We start from the raw sequence: 22154 nt of genomic DNA on the forward strand, positions 1-22154 counted from the left end.
ACTCACTTTGTGAACAGAGAGTTCTCCAGGAACCGTGGTCTCGATGTTGCCCCCAGCTTCTGCAGCCAGGTCCACCACCACTGAACCATCTTTCATGGTCTCCACCATTTCCTTAGTAATCAGCACAGGGGCCTTCCGACCTGCATAATAATTGCAGCACAGTGAGACTGATAAACCAAAACCATGACTGATATGCAATTAATAAAACTCCTCAGATGTGCCTTTTATGCGTGCAACCTAATATACTGATAAGCTGCTTTGTGGCTTGTTGGTTTTAAAAGAAAATGGTATTCTGATAAAAGTGGAACAGATTGCATGCATTTTAATAGTTTGAGCGTGCTAAAAACTGCCAGGTATGTGGTTTAGAGGTACTTAAAGTCCAATTGGTGGCTCCATGGCTTCAGGGATGGAAATCAAATTACATTAGAGTGACACCAGGAGTATGCACAAGCATGCAAAAGTCAGAGGAACTGACTTCAAATGCCAGCGCTATTGAAAAAGCCACAAAATCTGGGAAAATTCTCTGCCAATCTAAAGCAAGACTGACCCAAAGCAACTCTTATGACACTCAGAAAACTTAATTTAAGATAAATCATGCTTTCGAATATACATGAAGCACATCTGTAGCCACGGAGCTATTAAATTGGTAATTATGCTGTACATTATAAAGCTATGCGGGGTAAACCGTTTCTCTTTTAAAATGCCAACGAAAGTCATACAATTATTGACTTGAGGATCTTGAGATAAACCAGGATCACAGTTAAAAGAATACAGTGAATATGAAAACTCGAAATTGACATTTACTCACCCTCAATTCATTCTGAACTAAAATGTCATTGTTTTTTCATGAAACGCAACAAAGAGAACTTAGGAATTGTAATTTGTCAGGGCTTTTGTGAAAGCTACAGATCCTACTTGCACATTTTTGTATCCTCGCTCAAGGATAGTCTGATCGAGCATACCTTTTTTTTCCCACCACTGCTCTTTTTCTCAGTTTTCTTCAATATTGTAGCAACGATTTAAATAAACCAATAAACAGCCAACCTTTATTAAAATCATATAGTGCCAGCAGTGATTTACCCCAAAGTTAAAGGAAGTTAGAAAATGTTATAAAAGTTTTCACACATCTTCAGAAGGCTTGGAATATAACTATAGAGACATATGGACTATTTTATTCTGCATTTCGGGCACTCTGAACTTGACAGCCTAAGATCATTAAGGGAAAAAAGATTATTTTGTGTATTTCACAGGAAGAAAATGACAGCATACAGGTTTGTAACAACATAAGGCAGAGTAAATAAAGAGAAAAATCTAAATTCCTGGCTTAACTCTTGATTCAGAAGTCAAATGATGGGAAAATAAGCGCATGTGCACTTATTATCAAGTACATGCCAAAGAGGGCATGTGATGGTAGAAAGGCTGCAGGTGTGCGTACCAGGAATAAGCGCAGTAGTGATAATGATGTCAACATCCAAACACTGCTTGGCAAACAGCTTCATCTCAGCCTCGATAAACTCTTTGGACATCTCCTTAGCGTAACCGCCCTGGCCTTCTCCTGACTCCTTCACATTCACCTCCAGAGGCTCGGCACCCAGGGACTTGAACTGCTCCAGTGCAGCCGCTCTGGAAGAAGACGACAAGACTCCATGACTAATGCAACACTGCCACCGAGAGGAAGCTTGCTGGAACTGACGCTCATGGACTCGACCAAGTGTTAAGTTCCAAAGCACAGAAAGGATGTGGATTCTAACTAAATTCACCAAACTTGGCCAATGCTGTAGGATCAAAGTCATTAAATCATAGAAAAATTAAGCATTTTAAAATCTGTACATTTCAAACCACTTTGGCAGGATTAGCAATGGCGTCACTTCTTACACAACCCGTTTTTATGTTCTTGTTTAAAAAAAAAAAAAAAAACACAGACATCATATGCCTAAACTAACGCAGAATGGTGACTCAAAACTCAAATTTATAAATACTGACAAAAATAACAGAACATCTGTCAGATTATAAAACAGGAGGGAAAATACACAAAGCTTAGTTGCAAGCAAGAATCATCGGGTCAAATTCACATCTGGCAATTGTGATTAAGTTATTGTGGAGGTAAACTATGAAAACAAAGCAACATGGTTCTGAGGATAAGTTGTAGTTAGGGTTATTCAGGAAAATGATCTAATGTTATATCTCTGTGAGTGGCAAAAGTATGTGAACCTCTAGGATTAGCAGTTAATTTGAAGGTGAAATTAGAGTCCATCTGTTCAGAGGTGTTTTTAATCAATGATGCTTGTCCAGTTTTATTTAAAGAACAGGGATCTGATGATGTTTGAAGTGAATCATGGCACGAACAGAGGAGATCTCAGAACCATCAGGCTGAAAAAATTTACAAAACCATTTCTAAAGAGTTTGGACTCCACACATCCACAATCAGACAGATGGTGTACAAATGGAGGAGGAAATTCAAGACCACTGTTACCCTCACCAGGAGTGGTCGACCGACAGAGATCGCCCCAAAAGGACGACATGTAATAGACTGCAAGGCTGCAAAAGAATCCAGGGTAACTTATAATCAACTAAGGGGCTCTCTCACATTGCCTGTTTTTATTTTATTTTTTTTATTGTAATTTTTTGCCGTATGTCTAGATTTTGTTTGACATCTTTAGTTGTTGATTATTTTGACTTAAAGGGTTAGTTCATCCAAAAATGAAAATTATGTAATTAATAACTCACCCTTATGCTCTTCCAAACATGTAAGACCTCCTTTTATCTCGCATCTCTAATATGCATTAATCCACAAATGACTTAAGCTGTTCACTTTTTTAATGTGGCTGACACTCCCTCTGAGTTAAAACAAACCAATATCCCGGAGTAATGCATGCACTCAAACAGTACACTGACTGAACTCCTGTGAAGAGAGAACTGAAGATGAACACCGAGCCGAGCCAGATAACGAACAAAACCGTTTCTGTCAGACGCGTCCGATTTGTGAACCGAGGAGCTGATGATACTGCACATGTGCGATTCAGCATGAAGCAGACCGACACACAGGGCGTTTGAAACTGAACTGATTCTTTTGGTGATTGATTCTGAACTGATTCTGTGCTAGTGTTATGAGCGCGGGTAAACCGAAGGCTTGAATCAAGGGCAATCATGACGCCATTACGTCGAGCGCAAAAGAACTGGTGAACCGTTTTCTTGAACCAGTTTATTGAATCGAACTGTCCGAAAGAACTACTGGTGATCCGAAAACCAATGCAACTGGTTTATTTGAAAAAATTGTTAGTCTATTGTTCGTTATCTGGCTCGGCTCGGTGTTCATCTTCAGTTCTCTCTTCACAGGAGTTCAGTCAGTGTACTGTTTGAGTACATTAATTACTTCAGGATATTGGTTTGTTTTAACTCAGAGGGAGTGTCAGCCACATTAAAAAAGTTAACAGCTTAAGTCATTTGTGAATTAATGTGTATTAGAGATGCGAACCATTTAAAACGATTCAGTTCGATTTGGTGAACTGAATGATTCGTTCGTGAACCGGATATCCTGCTTTGATTTGAACTCACTCTCACAACAGACACGGAAGAGAAGACAATGCTGAATAAAGTTGTCGTTTTGCCATTTTTGGACCAAAATGTTTTTTCGATGCCATGATGTCTCTGATGTCACATGGACTACTTTGATGATGTTTTTCTTACCTTTCTGGACATAGACAGTATACCATACACACAGTTTCAATGGAGGGACTGAGAGCTCTCGGACTAAATCTAAAATATCTTAAACTGTGTTCTGAAGATAAAAGGAGGTTTTACATGTTTGGAACGACATGAGGGTAAGATATTAATGACATAATTTTCATTTTTGGATGAACTAACCCTTTAAGTCCATCAGAGACATGTTACAACTTTTTGATAAAGCTCTCATTGGTTTTCTTTTGGAAATATGTTTCAAATTTATACTGAATGCATTTACAACTGTAAAGCATGTCTTTGTGTGTCAACAATCGTGATTAAAATCGAAATCACAAAATTGTGATAGGTTTTTTTTTGTCCATATCGCACAGCCCTAATTAATATTATTAACTAAAAAAAAAAAAACTAATCCCTGCTTGAGTAACTAAGTTCTATGACTTTTTACCTGGTGTCAAATCCTCTCACAATGGCACCCATAGCACGGGCGGAGCCAGCAGCGGCCAGCCCAGCCACTCCACCTCCAATGATCAACACCTGCCAATATGAACAGCCTTTTTAGAAATAAAACATAAAATTATAACTTGGGAAAAATATGAACAGTGCTAATATGTTTATCCAAGATCTAATGTGAGAGGTGTATGGCAATGAAACAAGCACACTCCACTCAAATACAAATAAAAACCAATCATGCCAACTCGTACCTTAGCAGGAGGGACCTTCCCTGCGGCTGTGATCTGACCAGTAAAGAAGCGGCCAAAGTTGTTGGCTGCCAGGACCACCGCTTTATAGCTGCCAAGAAAAAGAGATGTACATCAGTCACAGCTGCTGATGAGGCAGGAATCAAGACACACTACGCTGTTAATAGGTTACGGAAGATTGGCCTGCGAAGTCACCCCACAGGTGAATACGCTAATATACATCACTATCCTTTTTCAATTAACTACAGGATATTTCATTCAAAGTTTTCTGACATGTTACACATTTAAATATGCAAATGAGGAACTAATTAATAATAAAAAAATGCACTAGTTTGCACTTAAATTCTTGTTTCATTTTGTTAACATATTAGTGCTAAAGGTTTACAGCAGGGATTCAGGTTTTGGATTTGTTTGTAAAGTTAAGCAAAAAAACTGCCTTTAAAGCAATGCATTGTATTTGAAATCTACATATGCAAATAGATAAAGTGCAATGAAATGAACACTTAAATGTGTATTTTTGGATGTTTTATTTGTAATAATATTTATACTAGTACCATTGTCATTATCCAACAATATATATTTTAAAAAAAAAATTGACAAAAATGATAAATTACTGAATTCTAAAAACATTCATACACTGATACAAAATGCTTTGTATCATTTAAAAGAAATAGGTTGGCTAGCAGACTTACCCAGCGATGTTGGCCATGGAGCTGAGGGCATCATAACCCTGAGCAATAGTAACACGGGGCACCTGGTCCATGGCCAGGACGGTGGCTTTGCGTTGGGACAGCTGGTCCATCAGCTCAGGGTTCTGAGCGGGATAGATGAAACTGACGAGGGTGGCTCCTTCACTCATGAGTTCAGCCTCATGAACTCCTAGAGCGTAGTTCAACATGGGGGCACGCACCTATAGTGAACAGCCAGAGAGAATGAGTGCTGATGAAGACTCAGCTAAGTCAGGGTAAAATTAATGAATCAACAGTACCTTAAGCAGAACATCGGATGCAAAGACATCTTTGACGTCCCTGATGGTGGCTCCTGCCTTTGTATACATGTCATCGGAGAACTTGGCAGATTCTCCAGCGCCAGACTCCACCACCACATTGAAGCCCTGCTTGATGAGAGCTTCCACTCCAGCTGGAGAGATGGCCACGCGACGCTCATTCTGAAAGATTTCCTTGGGAACGCCGACAGTTAGCTGTTTGTATGGAATGCCTACAGAAAAAAATTAAAATAAATACGGATTCCCAGAATCAACCAGAGCCTGGAGAGGAACTTATTTCGAAGAGTGCATGTCAAAACTGTATTATAAATGGTTCGATTTTTTTTTTTACAAAAAAAAATTATATGCTATAAAATAAAAAAATCTTTAGATTAAAAGAATATTATTAAATTACTAATATTTAATGTATGATTTTTTTTTTTTATTACAACGCTAGCGACAACTCATATTTTGATTCTTTATATCTTTAAAATATTCACCTTTTTAATCGGCAACATGAAATTTGACTCAATCCTCAGACAAATTGTCTAGAGAACCTAGTACCACAGAAACAAATCGAAGTGTGAAAAGCAGATCTCAGGCTGCTCTCATGGACATTATCGCTTTAACCATTCCTAACCGTGCAGTTTCTCCATTCTCAACTCAAGGATAGGTCAAAGAGAGAAGCAATGCAATAAAGATAAGAGTCCGACTAACAACTGGTGAACCAGTCCATAAAAGATCAATGGGTGATTCGAGACCTTTGTAATCGATTGTAGGTCCATGAGGTCTCTTGTGGTTTTACAGTAAAGCAAGAGTTTGTGGCATTGGTACAGCTCCAATTCTGCAGTCATGATTTCAAAAATATAACAGATTTCAAGCTGTAAAAAAAAGCATTGCTGAGTTTTAGGATGTGTAATAAAGTAAATCAAGTAGAATTTTTACGCACAGCTTTATTTGGTGTTTTGGTCTGTAAAGATGTGCAAACATCATATGATCTAGACAGGCTGAATAAGCATCAAGTCATCCAAGTCATGTTCTGCTATGATAGCAGGAGGTCGCTTGTGGAAAATTCCACCACAGGCTGGATTTAAATATAACAACAACACAAGCTCACGGGAATCATAGACTGGACCTAGATGCTGTTAAACTGGGCCACTCACAGCTAAGGCAACTCAAAAAGTATTTGGACACACGGTAGAGCTTTCTCACATTTGGCTCCCAAACTCTGGAATAGCCTTCCTGATAATGTTCGGGGTTCAGACACACTCTCTCTGTTTAAATCTAGATTAAAAACACATCTCTTTCGCCAAGCATTCGAATAATGTATCTTTTTAATTGTGAGTGTAGTTGCATCTGTTCAAAGGTGCATTTTTATTCATTAGCTTGGGTTAAACTAATTTTACTTTGTTGGATCAGCAGCTATGCTAATGATGTCTGTATTTTGTTTCTATGTTTCGCCACGGGACTAGGATTTAAACAAGCTCCAGTCTGGATCCAGAACACCTGAGAAGAGATGATGCTGACCCCTCAGAGGACCCCAGATGATGCTAACCTTGAATCAACAAACCAAACTAACAATTATTGCTAAATGTGTGACTGAATCATATAATAACTTAATAATATTGATAGTTCATCGTCTAGCTGACTACGTCTTGTATTATTATTATTTTTTTTTTTTTTTCTAAAATCCTGTCAAATGTGCACAAACTACTAGCTACTACTAAATATTGTAGAAACATAATTTTCTGTAAAGTTGCTTTGTAACGATTTATTTTGTAAAAAGCGCTATACAAATAAACTTGAATTGAATTGAATAGAACACATTATATGGTAAATAAATCAATGTCACTGCATTAGACAGACCAGTGGCATTTACTGTTCCAAAAATGGTATCATGTTGACGATTTTCTTTTGCTCTCTTGGAAACCTGCATTCCTCTGAAGTTTTGTATCAAATGCAAACAAATTTATGGCAGCTGCATAAGCGTTCAAATATGTCTGAGCCCACTTTATGCCACCAAGTCCAATTTATATATTGATCAATTGAAACAACTGATGATTAAAATCGTAATAGGACAACCTAAATCAGTTTTGCTTCCTGGCATATGTAAGAGAAATGAACATTTTTGTTGCCGTTTGAAAACCTTTGTGCACTTTTTATGACATAAGCATGCCGATGTCAAATCTGACCAGCTTTATAAAAATGACATACTTCATAAAAATACTTCATCAAAAGTGAGAGTAAAGACATTTAGAAATCTTTTGTAAAATATTAGAATTATTTCTGAAGGGTCATGTGATACTGAAGACTGAAGCAATGGCTGCTTTGCCATCACTGGGATAAATTACATTGTGTAATTAGGTTTTAAAATATTACTGCTTTTACTGTATTTTTTTAAATCAAATTTAGCATCTGTGAGCATAAGAGACTTCTTTCAAAAGGATATTAAAAATATCATACCAACCATTAACTTTTGAATGGTACTGAGCTAATAAATACATACATAAATATAAAATAATTACTAAGTATTTTTAGGTGCTTTTTTTTTGTATTTCCAGATGTAAATGGAAACAAAGTGAAAATCTGAGGCCCATAAACCCCTTATAACCAAACTGCATGCTGGCAGTCACCACAGACATGTGTTTTTTTTCTTCCCAGCAGGCATTTTCCTGCAAGAGCTGTGCCACAGTCCCGGCTCCTCAGCTGACACAGTGCCAGAAATAACCTGCCTCATCTGTCATTACCATTCTTCCCCCTCTCAAGAAACAACTTCTGCAGTTATGGAAGGTCTACAACAAACACAGTATCCAAGCAGCCACAACACAGCTCACTTCCAGTCCACTCTCTTATATCCAGAGACCTTCAGTGCAGGTAATAGTGGCAGAACGAGCAGGGGAGGGACACACTGACCTTGATAATCACTGAACGTAGACTGCTACAGAATTATTAGGAGAAGAGTAGAAAGAAGTTTGGGAATGCTTCATTCACTTTTGTCATACTTTAAAACTAAATGTGCTGAGGTAAAAACAACTTATGTTTATGCATAAGCGAACCATACTCAAGGTCTTTTAATATATACGGAGAGGGAAAAAAATATATCAAACATTATTTAAATGTCCTCAACCACCTCAAGTCACCCGATTACCAAAACCAAAGGTCTGAAACAAAATGTACTAGAACAACAACTTAATATTCCAGCACGTTACCTGGACTTGAGAGGCGAGAGAGGGCTTGATGGGTCCTAAAGAACCGAATGCATGGTGTCTTCACCGTCCGGACACTCTTAGCACAGGCCAGCCCGGAGAACAGGGGGCTGGAACAGCTGGTGGCTACCACACGCAGAAGACTCGCCATCGGAGACACAAGGAGGAGCTGTGCAGTCGGAACTACCCTCCTCCTACATGAGAGGAAGAGAGAGAGAAAAAGTGATCTGGCTGACCTATCCCATAATGCTCCACTCTGCCCAAGTCACTGCAGCGCCGATGTTTACCCACCTCCAAGGTAACACACATATGCTCACAGTTCACACAAGTGGCTGACTGATTGTTACCTGAGTGTTAAGTCACCAAGTCCTCACATCTTCATAGAGTAAATATCAATAAAAAAAAAAAGTTAAGAATATCCAATCCAATTTAGCAAAAAGGATAGTAAAGAAAAATGTGCCACAGTTTCTACAAAAAAAAAAAAAAAAAAAAAAAAAAAAAAAATTATTATGCTTATTATGATCCAACACTGATTATAATAACAACAATAATAAGATTTGTTTGTTAAGCCTTGGTGAGCATAAAAAAACAACAACAACAACACTATATCTCTTAGTGAAAAAAAAGTAAACACATACATACATACATATACACACACATATATATATATATATATATATATATATATATATATATATATATTTAAATTTTGTAATACACACACAAAAGATTATTACAGCTACCAAACAACAACTGGTCTTAAACTAGCATTTTTAGTGGAATTTTAAGTAAAAATAACATAATATTTTGTTTCTATAGCTTTTCTTAATTATTCTTTATTATTCCCCATTGTATCTACAGTTTCTTAAGAACTTAATGGCACTTTGCAAGACTATTTGTAAGCGAGACGACACAGATCAATTAATCCACAGGGTGAAACAGCCAAGGTCACACTAAGGCAAACCCAGAAGTGTGTAAAAGTGTATTTGTTTAGGTAAGGGCAATCATATTTGAAGGTGATAAGGCTTTTTCTGAGTGCAGGTCAAACAGTAGCAGCTTACAGAGAGGCCTTTTAGGTCATTTATTGTCTACAACACCATAAACACTGTCTGTGAGGGTGTTCTCCGGAATATACGAAATACATAAAAAGAATAATTAATAAAAGTTATGAAAAACTAATATCTTTTACAAAAATATTCTTTTTAGGGTACAAAATATAGCCTGAAACTGAAAATTGCTAGTGTGAGAGAAAAAAAAATGTTTTGCAGCTTTTGGTGACTAAATAAATTGTAAAGAATGTATTGACATATTATTAAAATTATTAACACTGCAGTCATAAATGAAAAGAGCACCTTTATTTCATGCACCGCTTTTCAAAAACAACCTAATTAAAGCGAAAAACATTTATTCTCATGTTTCCCACTATAAGGGGAAGTTGTGGCTTAGCGGTTAGAGAGTTGGACTCCTAACCCTAAGGTTGTGGGTTCGAGTCTCGGGCCAGCAATACCATGACTGAGGTGTCCTTGAGCAAGGCACTGAACCCCCAACTGCTCCCCGGGCGCCGCAGCACAAATGGCTTCCCACGGCTCCGGGTGTTTGTTCACGGTTTGTGTGTGTTCACTGCTGTGTGTGTGCACTTCAGAGGGCTAAATGCAGAGCACGAATTCTGAGTACCGGCTCCAGTCCTCTCCATAATATAAATTGTTTATAGGCCAAATACTATGCACTTTTTGGGGGGATTTTTAATGTTTATTTTTCAATGTTATTGAAAGTGACACCAAAAACAGGAGGGGGCTGTGCAGGGACTAAGCAAGTTTCTGATGAGGCTTTAACAGTGTCAAATCCTGCCACTGCTTACAATAAAATGTGTGGAAGGGACACCCATAGTATTATGTATTCATGGAATGTGCCAGTAAGACACCACTTATACACAAGTAAACGCCTGTATAATTTCACCTTTTTTTTTTAGAGATGCATCCCACACATTCAAGCACTGCAGTGGTTATGCATGTATGAGGGCGAGGGAAACAATCAAATCACCGATTTAATGAAACATGTGCAGACAGACTCTATTGGATTATGGTGCCAACTACAATCTAATTCCAGCAGCGCGTCAGCGGACCAGAGAAGTGACACAAGTCAGATGTGGGACAACGCACTCACTTTAAATCTATGAACTACAAGGTTTAGAAAGTCACATTATTCAACATAAGCGACGAGGAGGGATTAGGATTTTTTTAAAAAACGATACTCGACCTTGTGCCAAGAGTTTGTTATTGGGCAATGCAAAAGTCATTCATTCCAACAACTCAATGGCGTAAGAAACGCATTAGCATATTCCCATTCATGCAGCACAAGTACAACAGTAACGTTGCTATTAATTAAAACCTGTTATACACCACTACATCAAATGCTTGCGTTTGCATAGCTTATTTTTGTTAGAGCATAGCGGCTTCAGGATCAGTGATCCGACAGAAGGCGGGCACAAGCCGTAGTCGTACTTCACTAGCTTGTTAGCTAAGTACAAACAACTACTGGAAGCTAACGTTTGCATTGAGAGACCACAGCGATGCATGCTCTAATGCATTTATTGCAATCAAATGATAATGTGGTGGAGATCGATAATGAGGAATTGAAATTCTCACCGAGCCGAGACAGAGAATCAATGAACGACCTTTGAAAGCGGGGACACCCAGCTTACACCCGCCACCCGGAAGCACTCGCGCTCACCTCGATCTGCGCCGCTTGTGGCTTCATTCGGCCGTCGATCAACGCGTGTAAATCAGTCATGTGCTGTGGGCGTTTGTTAACGAGATTTAACTGCCATTAATTTATCTTTTAAATAACATAATTAGGCACAGTTTAGGGATAAAACAACAACAAAAACAACATTCAATTAAAAGACACATTTTTGTAATGGCAGTTGTAACATTGTACCATGGTTACCACTAGCATATAGTTACCCAGTTAATTTTTTCACCGTAAATCATAATAAATTAAAATGTTATCTCATTCAAACGTGTTTAAACGAGGCAAGCTTGTTCATTCATTCATTCACTTATTTATTTACATTTATTTACAACCCTGGTAAACAGTTTTATTGTTGTAATTACTGCAGCAAATGGTATTTTAAACTTATTTAAATTCCTTTTAACATAACTCTGAATACAATAAATAGGCTAAATAAATAAATAACAAAGAACTGAATAAGGTCACCAGAGGCATCACATAGACTACAGTTCTTACATGCTTCTTATAGTTATTTGGGGGTAACTTCCCGTGTATTAACCATTTCGACCAATTCTTATCAAATGTATCCATAGTCTTACTTAGTCAAGGTCATTTTCTCCACACCAAACATATCCTTTACAATCTCTGCACTCTTCTTTTGTTGGTGGATTCTCATCCAGCCATTTATTTGTTATTGCTTTTTTATAAACAACCAAGAACAATCTAAAAAGGTTGTCTTGACCATTTAAATCAGTTGGTATGTTTCTTAAATATAACACCATAATCAATCTCAAAACCCAGTGTTGATTCATTGACCATTAACCAGTAATACTGGATTGCTGGACAGTTCCAGAATATCGGAAAATAATCAGTCATTGAGTTGAAACATCTTCTCCAGCAAAGTGCAGACTCTGGATTACCGTTCTGTAAATATTTTCTTTTTGGAGTAATAATAATAATAATAATAATAATAATCTTTCTCCCATTTTTCTTTAACATATAAGGTAGAGTGAGACTTGGAAAACTGTATGAATATTTTCTTGATACCAGTTTCTTGTGAATACCATGCACATATGCATCAGCAGAAATGTTGATGATCTTAAAACAAGAATAATAAAAAAAAGTGTTATATTAAACATATTGAGCATTGTCAGAACAGTCCATCTGCCATCAGAGTGTCAGGATGGGCTGTTTCTACATGTATTTATGCTTTGGTTTGAAAGAAAACAGCCCATCCTTGTGGCGCGGCTGACACAGACGAGCATAAGCAGCACATGGTGAAGTGGAGAGACACAGAAGAGACTGTTGACAAAGGAATTGTTGAATAAAGTCATTATTTTTGTTTTATTTGCATACAAAAAGTATTGTCGACCACTGATGGCTGATGGACTATTCTGACACTGCTTTTCATACTTTTCTGGACATTGACAGTGTAATTTACTTGGCAGTCTATGGGACAGTCTCAAGCCACCAGGTTTTCATCCAAAATATCTTAAATTGTGTTCAGAAGAAAAATTAAGCTTTTACTTGTTTGGAACAACATGGGGGTAAGAGATTAATGACACAGTTTACATTTGGGGTGGAGTATCCCTTTAATTACAGTAATGTGTGTTCATTTAAATGTTTTATTACAGTATGGTGTATATAAAATTCAAACTAGGGCTGGTAATTTATCGCTTTAATTTGATTAATTATTAATGGAGAAAAATAATGCATCTGGCACACTTGCCCCGCACCAGACATGGATTATCTGCCATTTCATACAGTCCATGACTCATATGAGGCAGAGCAACAACTGTGTGATGGAGCCTAGAAAATGTCCCTAAAATTCAAGATATTGGGCAAAACACCCATTTGAGATTGTGTCTCATATTTACATCACATAGTTAAGAAATATCACAGGAGAAGTAGGCTAAGTGCAATATCACACAAGTGCAAATGTGATAATCATCTTATACAACAGTTCATTAAGAAGTTAATATTGTGACACAATGTTGTCTGTTTTGCTCAGTTTTGCCAACCAAAATATAAAGACAAATCAGAACTGTTCATCTCCGAGCAACCCACAGCGGTTTTCTTTTCTTAATACACGTTTTGAACGAATTTAGTGAACCAATCGGTGCGTTGAACCACTGGCCAATGGGTTGGTTTTGAAGTGGCACTGCACAGACCATTAGGTGTATGACATCAAAGTACCGCGAGAGCGATTCAAAAGCACAAGGAGTCGTGTGCTCTCTAAGTTCTTGCGGTTCTTTGATGTAACACACAATGATCGGTCTGATGGTGATGACCTGCTTCAAGTCGAACAAGTCTAATGATTCACTGAACCATCCATAAAGAACCCTTCACTTCACTCCTGAATGAATCAGCCATTTGAACGAATCAAACGAATGAATAAATTTACCACCACCTACTGGCAGTTTTTGTTTATTACTCAGCGTTTCATTTCATTAAAGAAATCATTTCATATTTTCATAGTAATAATAATGATCAAATAGCGTTGCACACCTGTAAGTCATAGATAGGTGCGTAGGAAAAAAGACTGATATAGTCAAAATATGAGAAAAGAAATCCTGCACACTATCAACTTGCAAAACAATCTAAAAAAAAATACTTTAATAGCAACGTTTGAAGATCATACGATCGAATAAGAAAATATATTATTAAAATTATAGTTCACCCAACCAAAAACGACAATTATGTCATCATTTACTCCATGGTCCAAAAGAGTATACTATAGGCCTATATCAATTTTCTCAAACAGAATATTTCTTGCTGAACCTACTTTTTGTAATGCCTGTTTGATGCTTTGCACAACAATGACTTTAAATGATCTTTTCAGAGTAATTTCTCCAAATCTGATGTGCGATTAATTAGATGAATTAATCACAGCATCATGTTATTAATTAGATTAAAAATTTAAATCGCTTACCAGCCCTAATTCAAACATATTTAAACAGGAATTTCAATACATTCTTCTGAGAAAAACTCTTTATAAAAGCATTCATAAGCACTGTTAAATAGAACATTGCAATTCACAACATAGCATAGAAATTACCGACAAGTTCTCAACTTATTCTCATGTACACCGACATGTTCTAACGAACAGAAATATACTTATAATGAACTTGAACATATGTTCAAAACATATAAATAACCATCAAACACATAATAAATGGATTCTTCTAATGTGTGTGCTCAACTTAAGACAATTAATTCAATCAAAAACCTGGTCAAAAGACTGACAGACAAAAACTCAATAATAGTTGGCACAGATCGAGAGGAAGGGCAAAAGATGAACAGTTTAACGCTTAAATGATTACAGTTTTAATTAATGAGAGGTCACAAGAATCCCAGCTGTGACCAGAGTAAACTCAGATAGTTTATTTTTGGGAGTACACACAAATTTAAATAATATATAAAATATTTATGTAACCGATAAGTTAATCATATTGTTTATTTTGTTTTTAATTTATTTTTGTTAAGTTAAATGGAGAGCAGCAATATTAAACCAAAATCTCTGATCTTTGACTTTCTGGACGCAGAGATTCACATGTCCAGCAGAGGGCGGTAGTATACAAGGACAATACTTAAAACACTCACTGCAAATTTTGATAAAGCAGACCCAGATGACTAGGTTCTTGATTTACTGCCGCAGTGTGCATTGTTCCATTACAATTCTACATCCAGTCTGTTTACAAGCTATACAAAGTCCCCAAACCACACAATTTTTGACCTGATTAAGTTTTTTTGAGAGCATTGTTTTTTTTTTTTTGAACAATGAACAGTCTTAACTGGTTAGTGAGTGGAATTCAAGGCATGTCAAATAAGCAAATAGATTTAATAATGCTGTGACACTGTAAAATATATTTCTTATTTAGTACACTGAAATTAGTAATTTGCTTAAAGAAATGCATGTCCACAATTAACAGTTTAACAGCAGAGCAATAACAATGATAAACACTTGGACAGTAATAATAAATTAAAACAATTCAACAAGTAACAGTGGTTTAAACAATCTTGAAATGTACATTTTAATAAAAATAAAAAACATAATTATACTTAAATAAACTTTTGCATTGAATACACCATTTGCATCTGTTTTATCAGCACTGGCTGGTGCTGTTTCAAGGTTCCCCTTTGTCTCTGATATGTTCCTGTTCAACTAAATCCATCTGTGGAATGTCTGTGCACCATGACTGTAAACCATTCCAACTCCAACCCAGATTGCTACGGCCACTTCTTGCAATTCTTCTCACAGCTGAAAAAAAAAATTAAGCTTTGCACGATATTCCAAATAAAAATCCATAAAAGAATGCTTTATTTATAGTCCATCTTATTTATAGTTCTCTTGTATTATGCTGTATATGTTTTAATGTACATTTAAATGTTAATGTAAAAAGGCTGTTTTAAAGGGACGTTGAACACGTTTTATTTTTATGTTTCGATCACATATACTATCTTATTTTTCAGTCACCCTGAGCATAAATAACTTTGCTATCTACAGTTTCTATCTAAAAATGTTAGCTTTACACTTTCAGACTTTTCTTTCACTTCCTAGCTGATAATATCATGGGTGATGGACATGCATTTCTTTAAGCATTTCAGTGTATTAATAAGCAATATATTTCACAGTGTCACAGCATTATTAAATCTATTTGCTTATTTGACATGCTTTTTCAGTTTAGTAGATTTGCATGTTGGTTAGCCTCACGACAAGAAATACAGTAAAAAAAAAATCTGATCCTAATCATCATAGTTTTGATGTCTGTTTTGCAGATGCATTGATAGTGAGCAGAGATGACAAAGACTGGGGTGCCTTAGTGAATTAATGTATAAATGTCCGTTATTTATTGACTATTGTATACTGACCTTCAGAACACAAACTGTACTAAAACTGTCAAGATATAATCTGCAATGATATTTTCCACTAAAGCAGTAGCCAAAGTGTTAAATGTTGACAACTAAGATCAAGTCACACTGAAGCTGTGAAGGGGTTGGGTTTCATCCTGCCCTTTCATTCTTCTCCTACAGCAGCTCTTCCTCCATGCAGACGCAAAGTTGTGAGACGCAAGAAGCTGCTCCGCATGCCACACAGCTCAACATTGCTCTGAAGTTTCCTGTAAATGTGAACCAGAAGCTGCTATTTCTCTCTCTGCCTCTGTTGGTCAGTGAAAAGTGTGAAGTCTCGATATGCCTCGTCTGTTGATCTTCCTGCTTCTGTTGGCACACTGGATCAACAGCCCGATGCTTTCTTCAAAAGGAGGCAAGAAAAAACACCAAGGGAAGAATCAAAGTGGCCATGCAACTCCCAAGGAGGACGTTGGGTCAGATGGGGCTCCCGAGAGACTTCTTGGCTGATTTTGCCGGGAAACACCACCTGTGGGTGATCACCGCACCATTGCAAAGTGACAACTATCAGCGTGTGATGGAGAAGCAGATCCAGGAGTCTGAAGGACTGAACTGTCGCTTGGCTGAGAGAGACAACGCTCATCGTCACTATTATTCAGAATTCCATGATGGAAGGCAAAATCCAACGGACAACCTTGCAAGGAGAAGCCACTGTGGAGGCCATGGACTCTTAAATGGTAAGCAAACTTCTCCATTTCCTTGAGCTGGAGGACCATACCTTCTTCATGCTGTTTCTGTAAAAGAACATGAGGGTTAGTGAGAGATTTTCTTACCCGGTTCGTGTTGAGGCCATTCTTGAGCTCTTCGATCAGCTGCATGTGTGAAAGTTGGAGAAGATCGCCAGTAAAAAGAAAGAGGTTACCAGTAAAATTCAAGATCACAAAGAAGAGGGTAATGGTGAATAAACAGGGTTCCAGCAAGCATAGGACCTTCAGCCTACAGAGGCATGTGAATTCCACATCCATCTTCCTCACACAGAAGATACGTCTAGACGAAAAGGCAACATCGAGAAACAAAGATCTAGATATTTTGAGCGGACATTCATGATTCGGTATCCGTAAAATGACAGATAGCTCAGGCGACGGCATTCTATCAGTTAAAGCAAATTCTAAATCTGGATCTAGTGGAAACGAGAAGCTGCTGCTCGATGACCAGAAGAAAACTCCAGATAGTGACAGACACCCAGAGTCGGTAACAGAAGTGAAAAAAGCTTTGGAAGCAGATAAAACGCATGTGAGGGCAAAATCTATTTTATGACACCCTCAATGAGCAGTTCAAAGGAGAACAAACCGTTGACCATTCAAGTTCCAAAAAGAAAGGCAAAGGAAAGGATGGCAAGAAGAAAAATGGCAAAGGACGGAGGAGGAAATCACGAGATGCAGATGGTGAGGACAGGCAGCTCTCAAAGACTCAATGAAAAACCTCAAAGGGAGAAGAAGACTCCTTGTAAGTATTTGATTTTTAAGAAGATCTGAAGCCTATTTGCAGCCCTCCTCGGAAGACTGTATCTGATTATTATGGTTTATTTCTTTATTTTTTGGCATAGGTGATTTCATCCTCAAGTGATGTCTCAAGTCACTATATTAAACAGAGCTACATAGCTGTGCCTTTTCTCAAAGAAAGGTCTCAGCGCTGTCCATCATCTATATTATAGATCAGTGGTTCAGAACCTATTCCTACACTGCAGGTGGAAGTAGATGCATTTAGGAATCTTTATGACTACTTAGAACAGAACAGCAACGCATTTCATGGATGACCGTTTCATGAACCTAGAGAGGAGGTAATTCTGACTTTGCTACGACAATCTGGCGCTTCTGAATCAACTACTGTGAGTATCTTTGTTATTAGTTTAAGTAGTTGCTATTGACTGTTCAAATGCAGAGTTTTGCATGTTGTTTATGTGTGTGTGTGTGTGTGTGTGTGAGAGAGAGAGGGAGAGAGAGAGAGTGAGAGACAGGGTCAACAGTGGAGTCAGCTAAAAACCTTCATCACTGTGTCTGTCACGTGACTCTGTTCCCCTTTCAGGCTTGAACTGATGCTAAAACTAAGGACATTATTAACTGTCTTTACATTTATTTTGAAAGATGAAGCTCGTGATTATGGAAAAGGGCTAGGGCATTTCCGACAAGTGCATGCGGTGTTCGGCCAATCACAATGCACTGGGTCAGTTGGCCAATCAGAGCATGCTGCACTTGTCAGAAGGAGGGACTTTGTAGAAAACGACGCGTTTGAGAGAGGCGGGGCATAGAGGACCTACAGTAATGTACAGTATTTGAAAAATAATGTTTTTTGAACATTAAAGCATGTCAACATATTCTGTTACACCAAATACACAAAATAATAATCTTTTAAAAAAGCATCATATGACCCTTTTAACTGAACCAGACGTTTCACTAGTTTTTGATTCACTAAAAATATCCAGTTCATAAGAGTCATTTGTTTGTTAACTGAACAAGACTTTTCACTAGTTTTTGATTCACTAAAAAGATCCAGTTCATAAGAGTCATTTGTTCGGGATTGGGTCATATTTGTTTTGCTGTGCAGTCGATATTCAGATTGTTAAAATGAAGAACAATTATTATTTATTATACCCAGCTCTAAAGCTTCTAAATTTGTGCTGCACTTATTGTGATGCAAAATTACAATCAAAATGCACGATGCCCTTTTTGAAACAGGTTCAGAGCCTCCACAAGCATCCCTGCCAGAAAAGCTCAGAAACCCTGAGTTAATCAGTGAGATCTGCAGAGAATATGGGCTTGACTCCAAAAACTTCTCAATGGGGTCGACTGAATATGACCTGAGGCCCAAAATAAGAACACGCTTCCTTTTCTCCTAATTCATAATGACTTTGAAAGACTGCCGAATCAAAGGCATATATCTTGTGGTCTTAGCTTAAGAGGGTTTTCAATAAGCCAACAGCCCCTTCAGATTTACTGGATCACATCAACAGCTTTCCATCACGTCAGTCTGAGAAGGAAAAGGAGAGAAAAGCTCCATTACCCTGCTCTAAAGCAGAAAACGAACAATCTGGAGGTAAGCTCGCTCCTGAGGTAAACACCTTGAGTTTCCCAATGCTTTAAAGTATGATTACTTATCCTTCCAATTGTTCTGAATATTATATGTGAATTTTGTCTAAACAAAGACTTCTGATCATCTCGGCACCCACTGTAGATGACTACTCTTTCCATCAACAGCTTCAGGCACTCAGTGTGGGTACTGTATGCATCATGTTCTCTGAACTTTCTTCAAAAACGAACAGTGATACACTCTTTATTGGAATCAATGGTTTCTTGAAGAACCTTTAACATTCGCAGAACCTTTCCATTGCAAGAAACATTCTTTATAGTGGAAAAGGGTTCTTTAGATTATTAAAATGCTTTTCAAGCTAAGAAAAAAAAGTTCCTTATAAAGAACTGTCCACTGAAAAGTTATTTTATAAACTCAGATTGGTTCTTCAGTGGCATCACTGCAAAAACCCCTTTTTGGGAACCTTTGTTTTTAAGAGCGCAAATTCATTAAATGTATGGTAACCAAACTAAAAATGTAATCAACACTTACAGGTATTCGTCATTTTGCCTATAGTTTAAGATTGTTGAAAAATACTGGTACTTACCATGGTTACACAAATGAGACAGAGGACAGCTACTTGTACCCCAGATCTGAGGACTTAAAATCATCCAAACAAAGACATTATATGCATAAAATAAACATGACATGCATTTGTACATTTATCATCCCCATATCATGTGATGCAAAATTTACCTCAGAAATTCATCTTACCTGTTGTTGATGTTCCCTGTAAAACTTCACATTCATTTGGTTGTACTATAATATGCTAAAATAATGTGTGCAATTCTTGTTTTTAAAAGCTGTTGACATTAAAGGCTATTTTTCTAAGTGTCTTCACTTTGTTAGGGTTAGTAATGAGTAACACTATTGATCAAATGTCTGGGGTTGGTAAGATTTTTTCCAATAAGTTTCTTATTAACCAATGCTACATTAGTTTGATTAAAGTATTTATTTTTTTTATTTTTTGACAAGTAATATATATATTTTAAAATGAAATTTATTCCTGTTGGAAAAGCTGGAATTTTAACCAGCAATTTTTTTTATTCATTTTTTTAAAATGTTTTTAGAATTACCTTCAAATTGCATTCTAATATGCTGATTTGATGCTCAACCTTTTTTTTCCTTTTTTTTTTTTTTTTTTGAAAACATGTTGAAAACATTTGTGCTATTTCATATTTTTGTGTAAACCATTATTCAATTTTTACTTTTTTATACATACTTATTTTTTTTTTCAGGATTCTTTGATGAATAGAAAGATCAGCATTTACTTGAAATATAAAATCTTTCAAAACATTGCAATCAAAGTTTTTGTCACTTTTAATGAATTTAATAATAAAATAATTACTTATTTTAAAGACTATTTTTACTGACATCATGTTTTTAAACTTTATGCATATTTTATATACATATATACAGGTGCTGGTCATTTAATTATAATATCATCAAAAAGTTGATTTATTTCACTAATTCCATTCAAAAAGTGAAACTTGTATATTATATTCATTCATTACACACAGACTGATATATTTCAAATGTTTATTAGTAGTACTTATACTATACGTTCTGTCATGATGATTTATGACTTTGACCTTTGACCTTTTGACAGGTTGAACTTCCGGTAACCTTATGATGGATGGGCGGAACAAATGAGATCAAGGGTTAACCTATGACCTTCCCACGCATCGATCATGTGGTTTTGACAGAAAGTTTTACCCTATTGACCTAATTAGTTCTAAATCATGGTTTTGACGGCTAGTTTAAACGGAAGATGAAAGACTCCCCACACATCGATCATGCGGTTTTGACAGAAAGTTTTACCCTATTGACCTGTTAGTTCTAAATTATAAAGGTATATGAAAGACTCCCCACACATCGTTCATGTGGTTTTGACGGAAAGTTTTACCCTATTGACCGTTAGTTTGTTTGAAGTTTGTGCCAGTTAGCTTGTTTGAAGTTTATCACAGTTATACGGTTATGTGTGTGTGTGTGTGTGTGTGTGTGTGTGTGTGTGTGTGTGTGTGTGTGTGTGTGGTTATACGGCTTCTCCCCCTCCCATTACATTTATGAGCGGTGTATAAATGGGGTCAGTGTGTTCTACATTTTATATATATATATATACATTCTATATTTTATATAATTCTAAAAAATAATTAAAGGTTGAAAACACATTTTAATTATTTCACATTTATATATATATATATATATATATAAACATTATATAATTTATATAATCTAAAACACATTTTAATTATTTCACATTTATATATATATATATATATATATATATATATATATATATATATATATATATATAAAACATTATATATAAAACATTATATAGTTTATATAATATACATAATCTAAAAACAATTTAACTAAGGTTGAAAAGCTTACTAAAGCAATCCACCTACCTTATTTAGACAGAAGCTTCAGCTTTGTGAGAAACGGGCTCCAGCTCCATCTGTTGGACTCTCTCTGAATGATAGCACACGGTTGAGCCGTGCTTGTGCCCCAGGAGAGATACGGAGAGATAGCGCGCCTGCAGGCGCGCTCGTGCCCCAGGGAGTGAGACAGAGACTTTGTAGTACAACAGTACAACAGACTTTGAAAACACGTAGTTCTTTATATAATATACATATTCTAAGGTTGAAAAACATTCTGTTCTTTTAAAAAAGGTTATAAATGAAACCGCTATAAAAAATATACTGAAACCGACTGTTTCAGATAAAACGAGATCCATTTTTTAGAGAGCTGAAAGGAGTTGTTTTCACATCACCTTCCTGACCTGCAAGTATTCACAGCGTCTTCGTTTGCACGCTACACTTCACTTTCTTCCGAATTTACTAACCAATCATAATATCTTCAAAGCCATTT

The 22154-nt window shown here is 36.6% G+C and overlaps 1 protein-coding gene and 1 pseudogene across 2 annotated transcripts in view; one reads left to right on the forward strand and one right to left on the reverse strand.

The window, feature by feature from the left end:
- LOC113064209 (NAD(P) transhydrogenase, mitochondrial-like) overlaps positions 1-11345 on the reverse strand; it is a 38143-nt gene extending 26798 nt beyond the window's left edge. The window contains exons 1-8 of one of the 2 annotated variants that reach the window (XM_026234845.1): positions 11216-11345; positions 8574-8764; positions 5368-5597; positions 5072-5289; positions 4383-4470; positions 4127-4215; positions 1436-1623; positions 7-140 (exon numbers count right to left, since the gene is read on the reverse strand). In XM_026234845.1, coding sequence (XP_026090630.1) covers positions 7-140; positions 1436-1623; positions 4127-4215; positions 4383-4470; positions 5072-5289; positions 5368-5597; positions 8574-8721 — 1095 coding nt within the window. In that variant the 5' untranslated portion in view covers positions 8722-8764; positions 11216-11345. The remainder of the gene's footprint in view (positions 1-6; positions 141-1435; positions 1624-4126; positions 4216-4382; positions 4471-5071; positions 5290-5367; positions 5598-8573; positions 8765-11215) is intronic. The other variant, XM_026234846.1, reaches the window with a different exon arrangement.
- A 3810-nt stretch (positions 11346-15155) lies between these two features.
- On the forward strand, positions 15156-18108 carry LOC113064210 (uncharacterized; annotated as a pseudogene).
- Positions 18109-22154: the final 4046 nt, after the last annotated feature.

Source organism: Carassius auratus, chromosome 46 (assembly GCF_003368295.1).
Source record: "Carassius auratus strain Wakin chromosome 46, ASM336829v1, whole genome shotgun sequence".
NCBI classification, from domain to species: domain Eukaryota; kingdom Metazoa; phylum Chordata; class Actinopteri; order Cypriniformes; family Cyprinidae; genus Carassius; species Carassius auratus.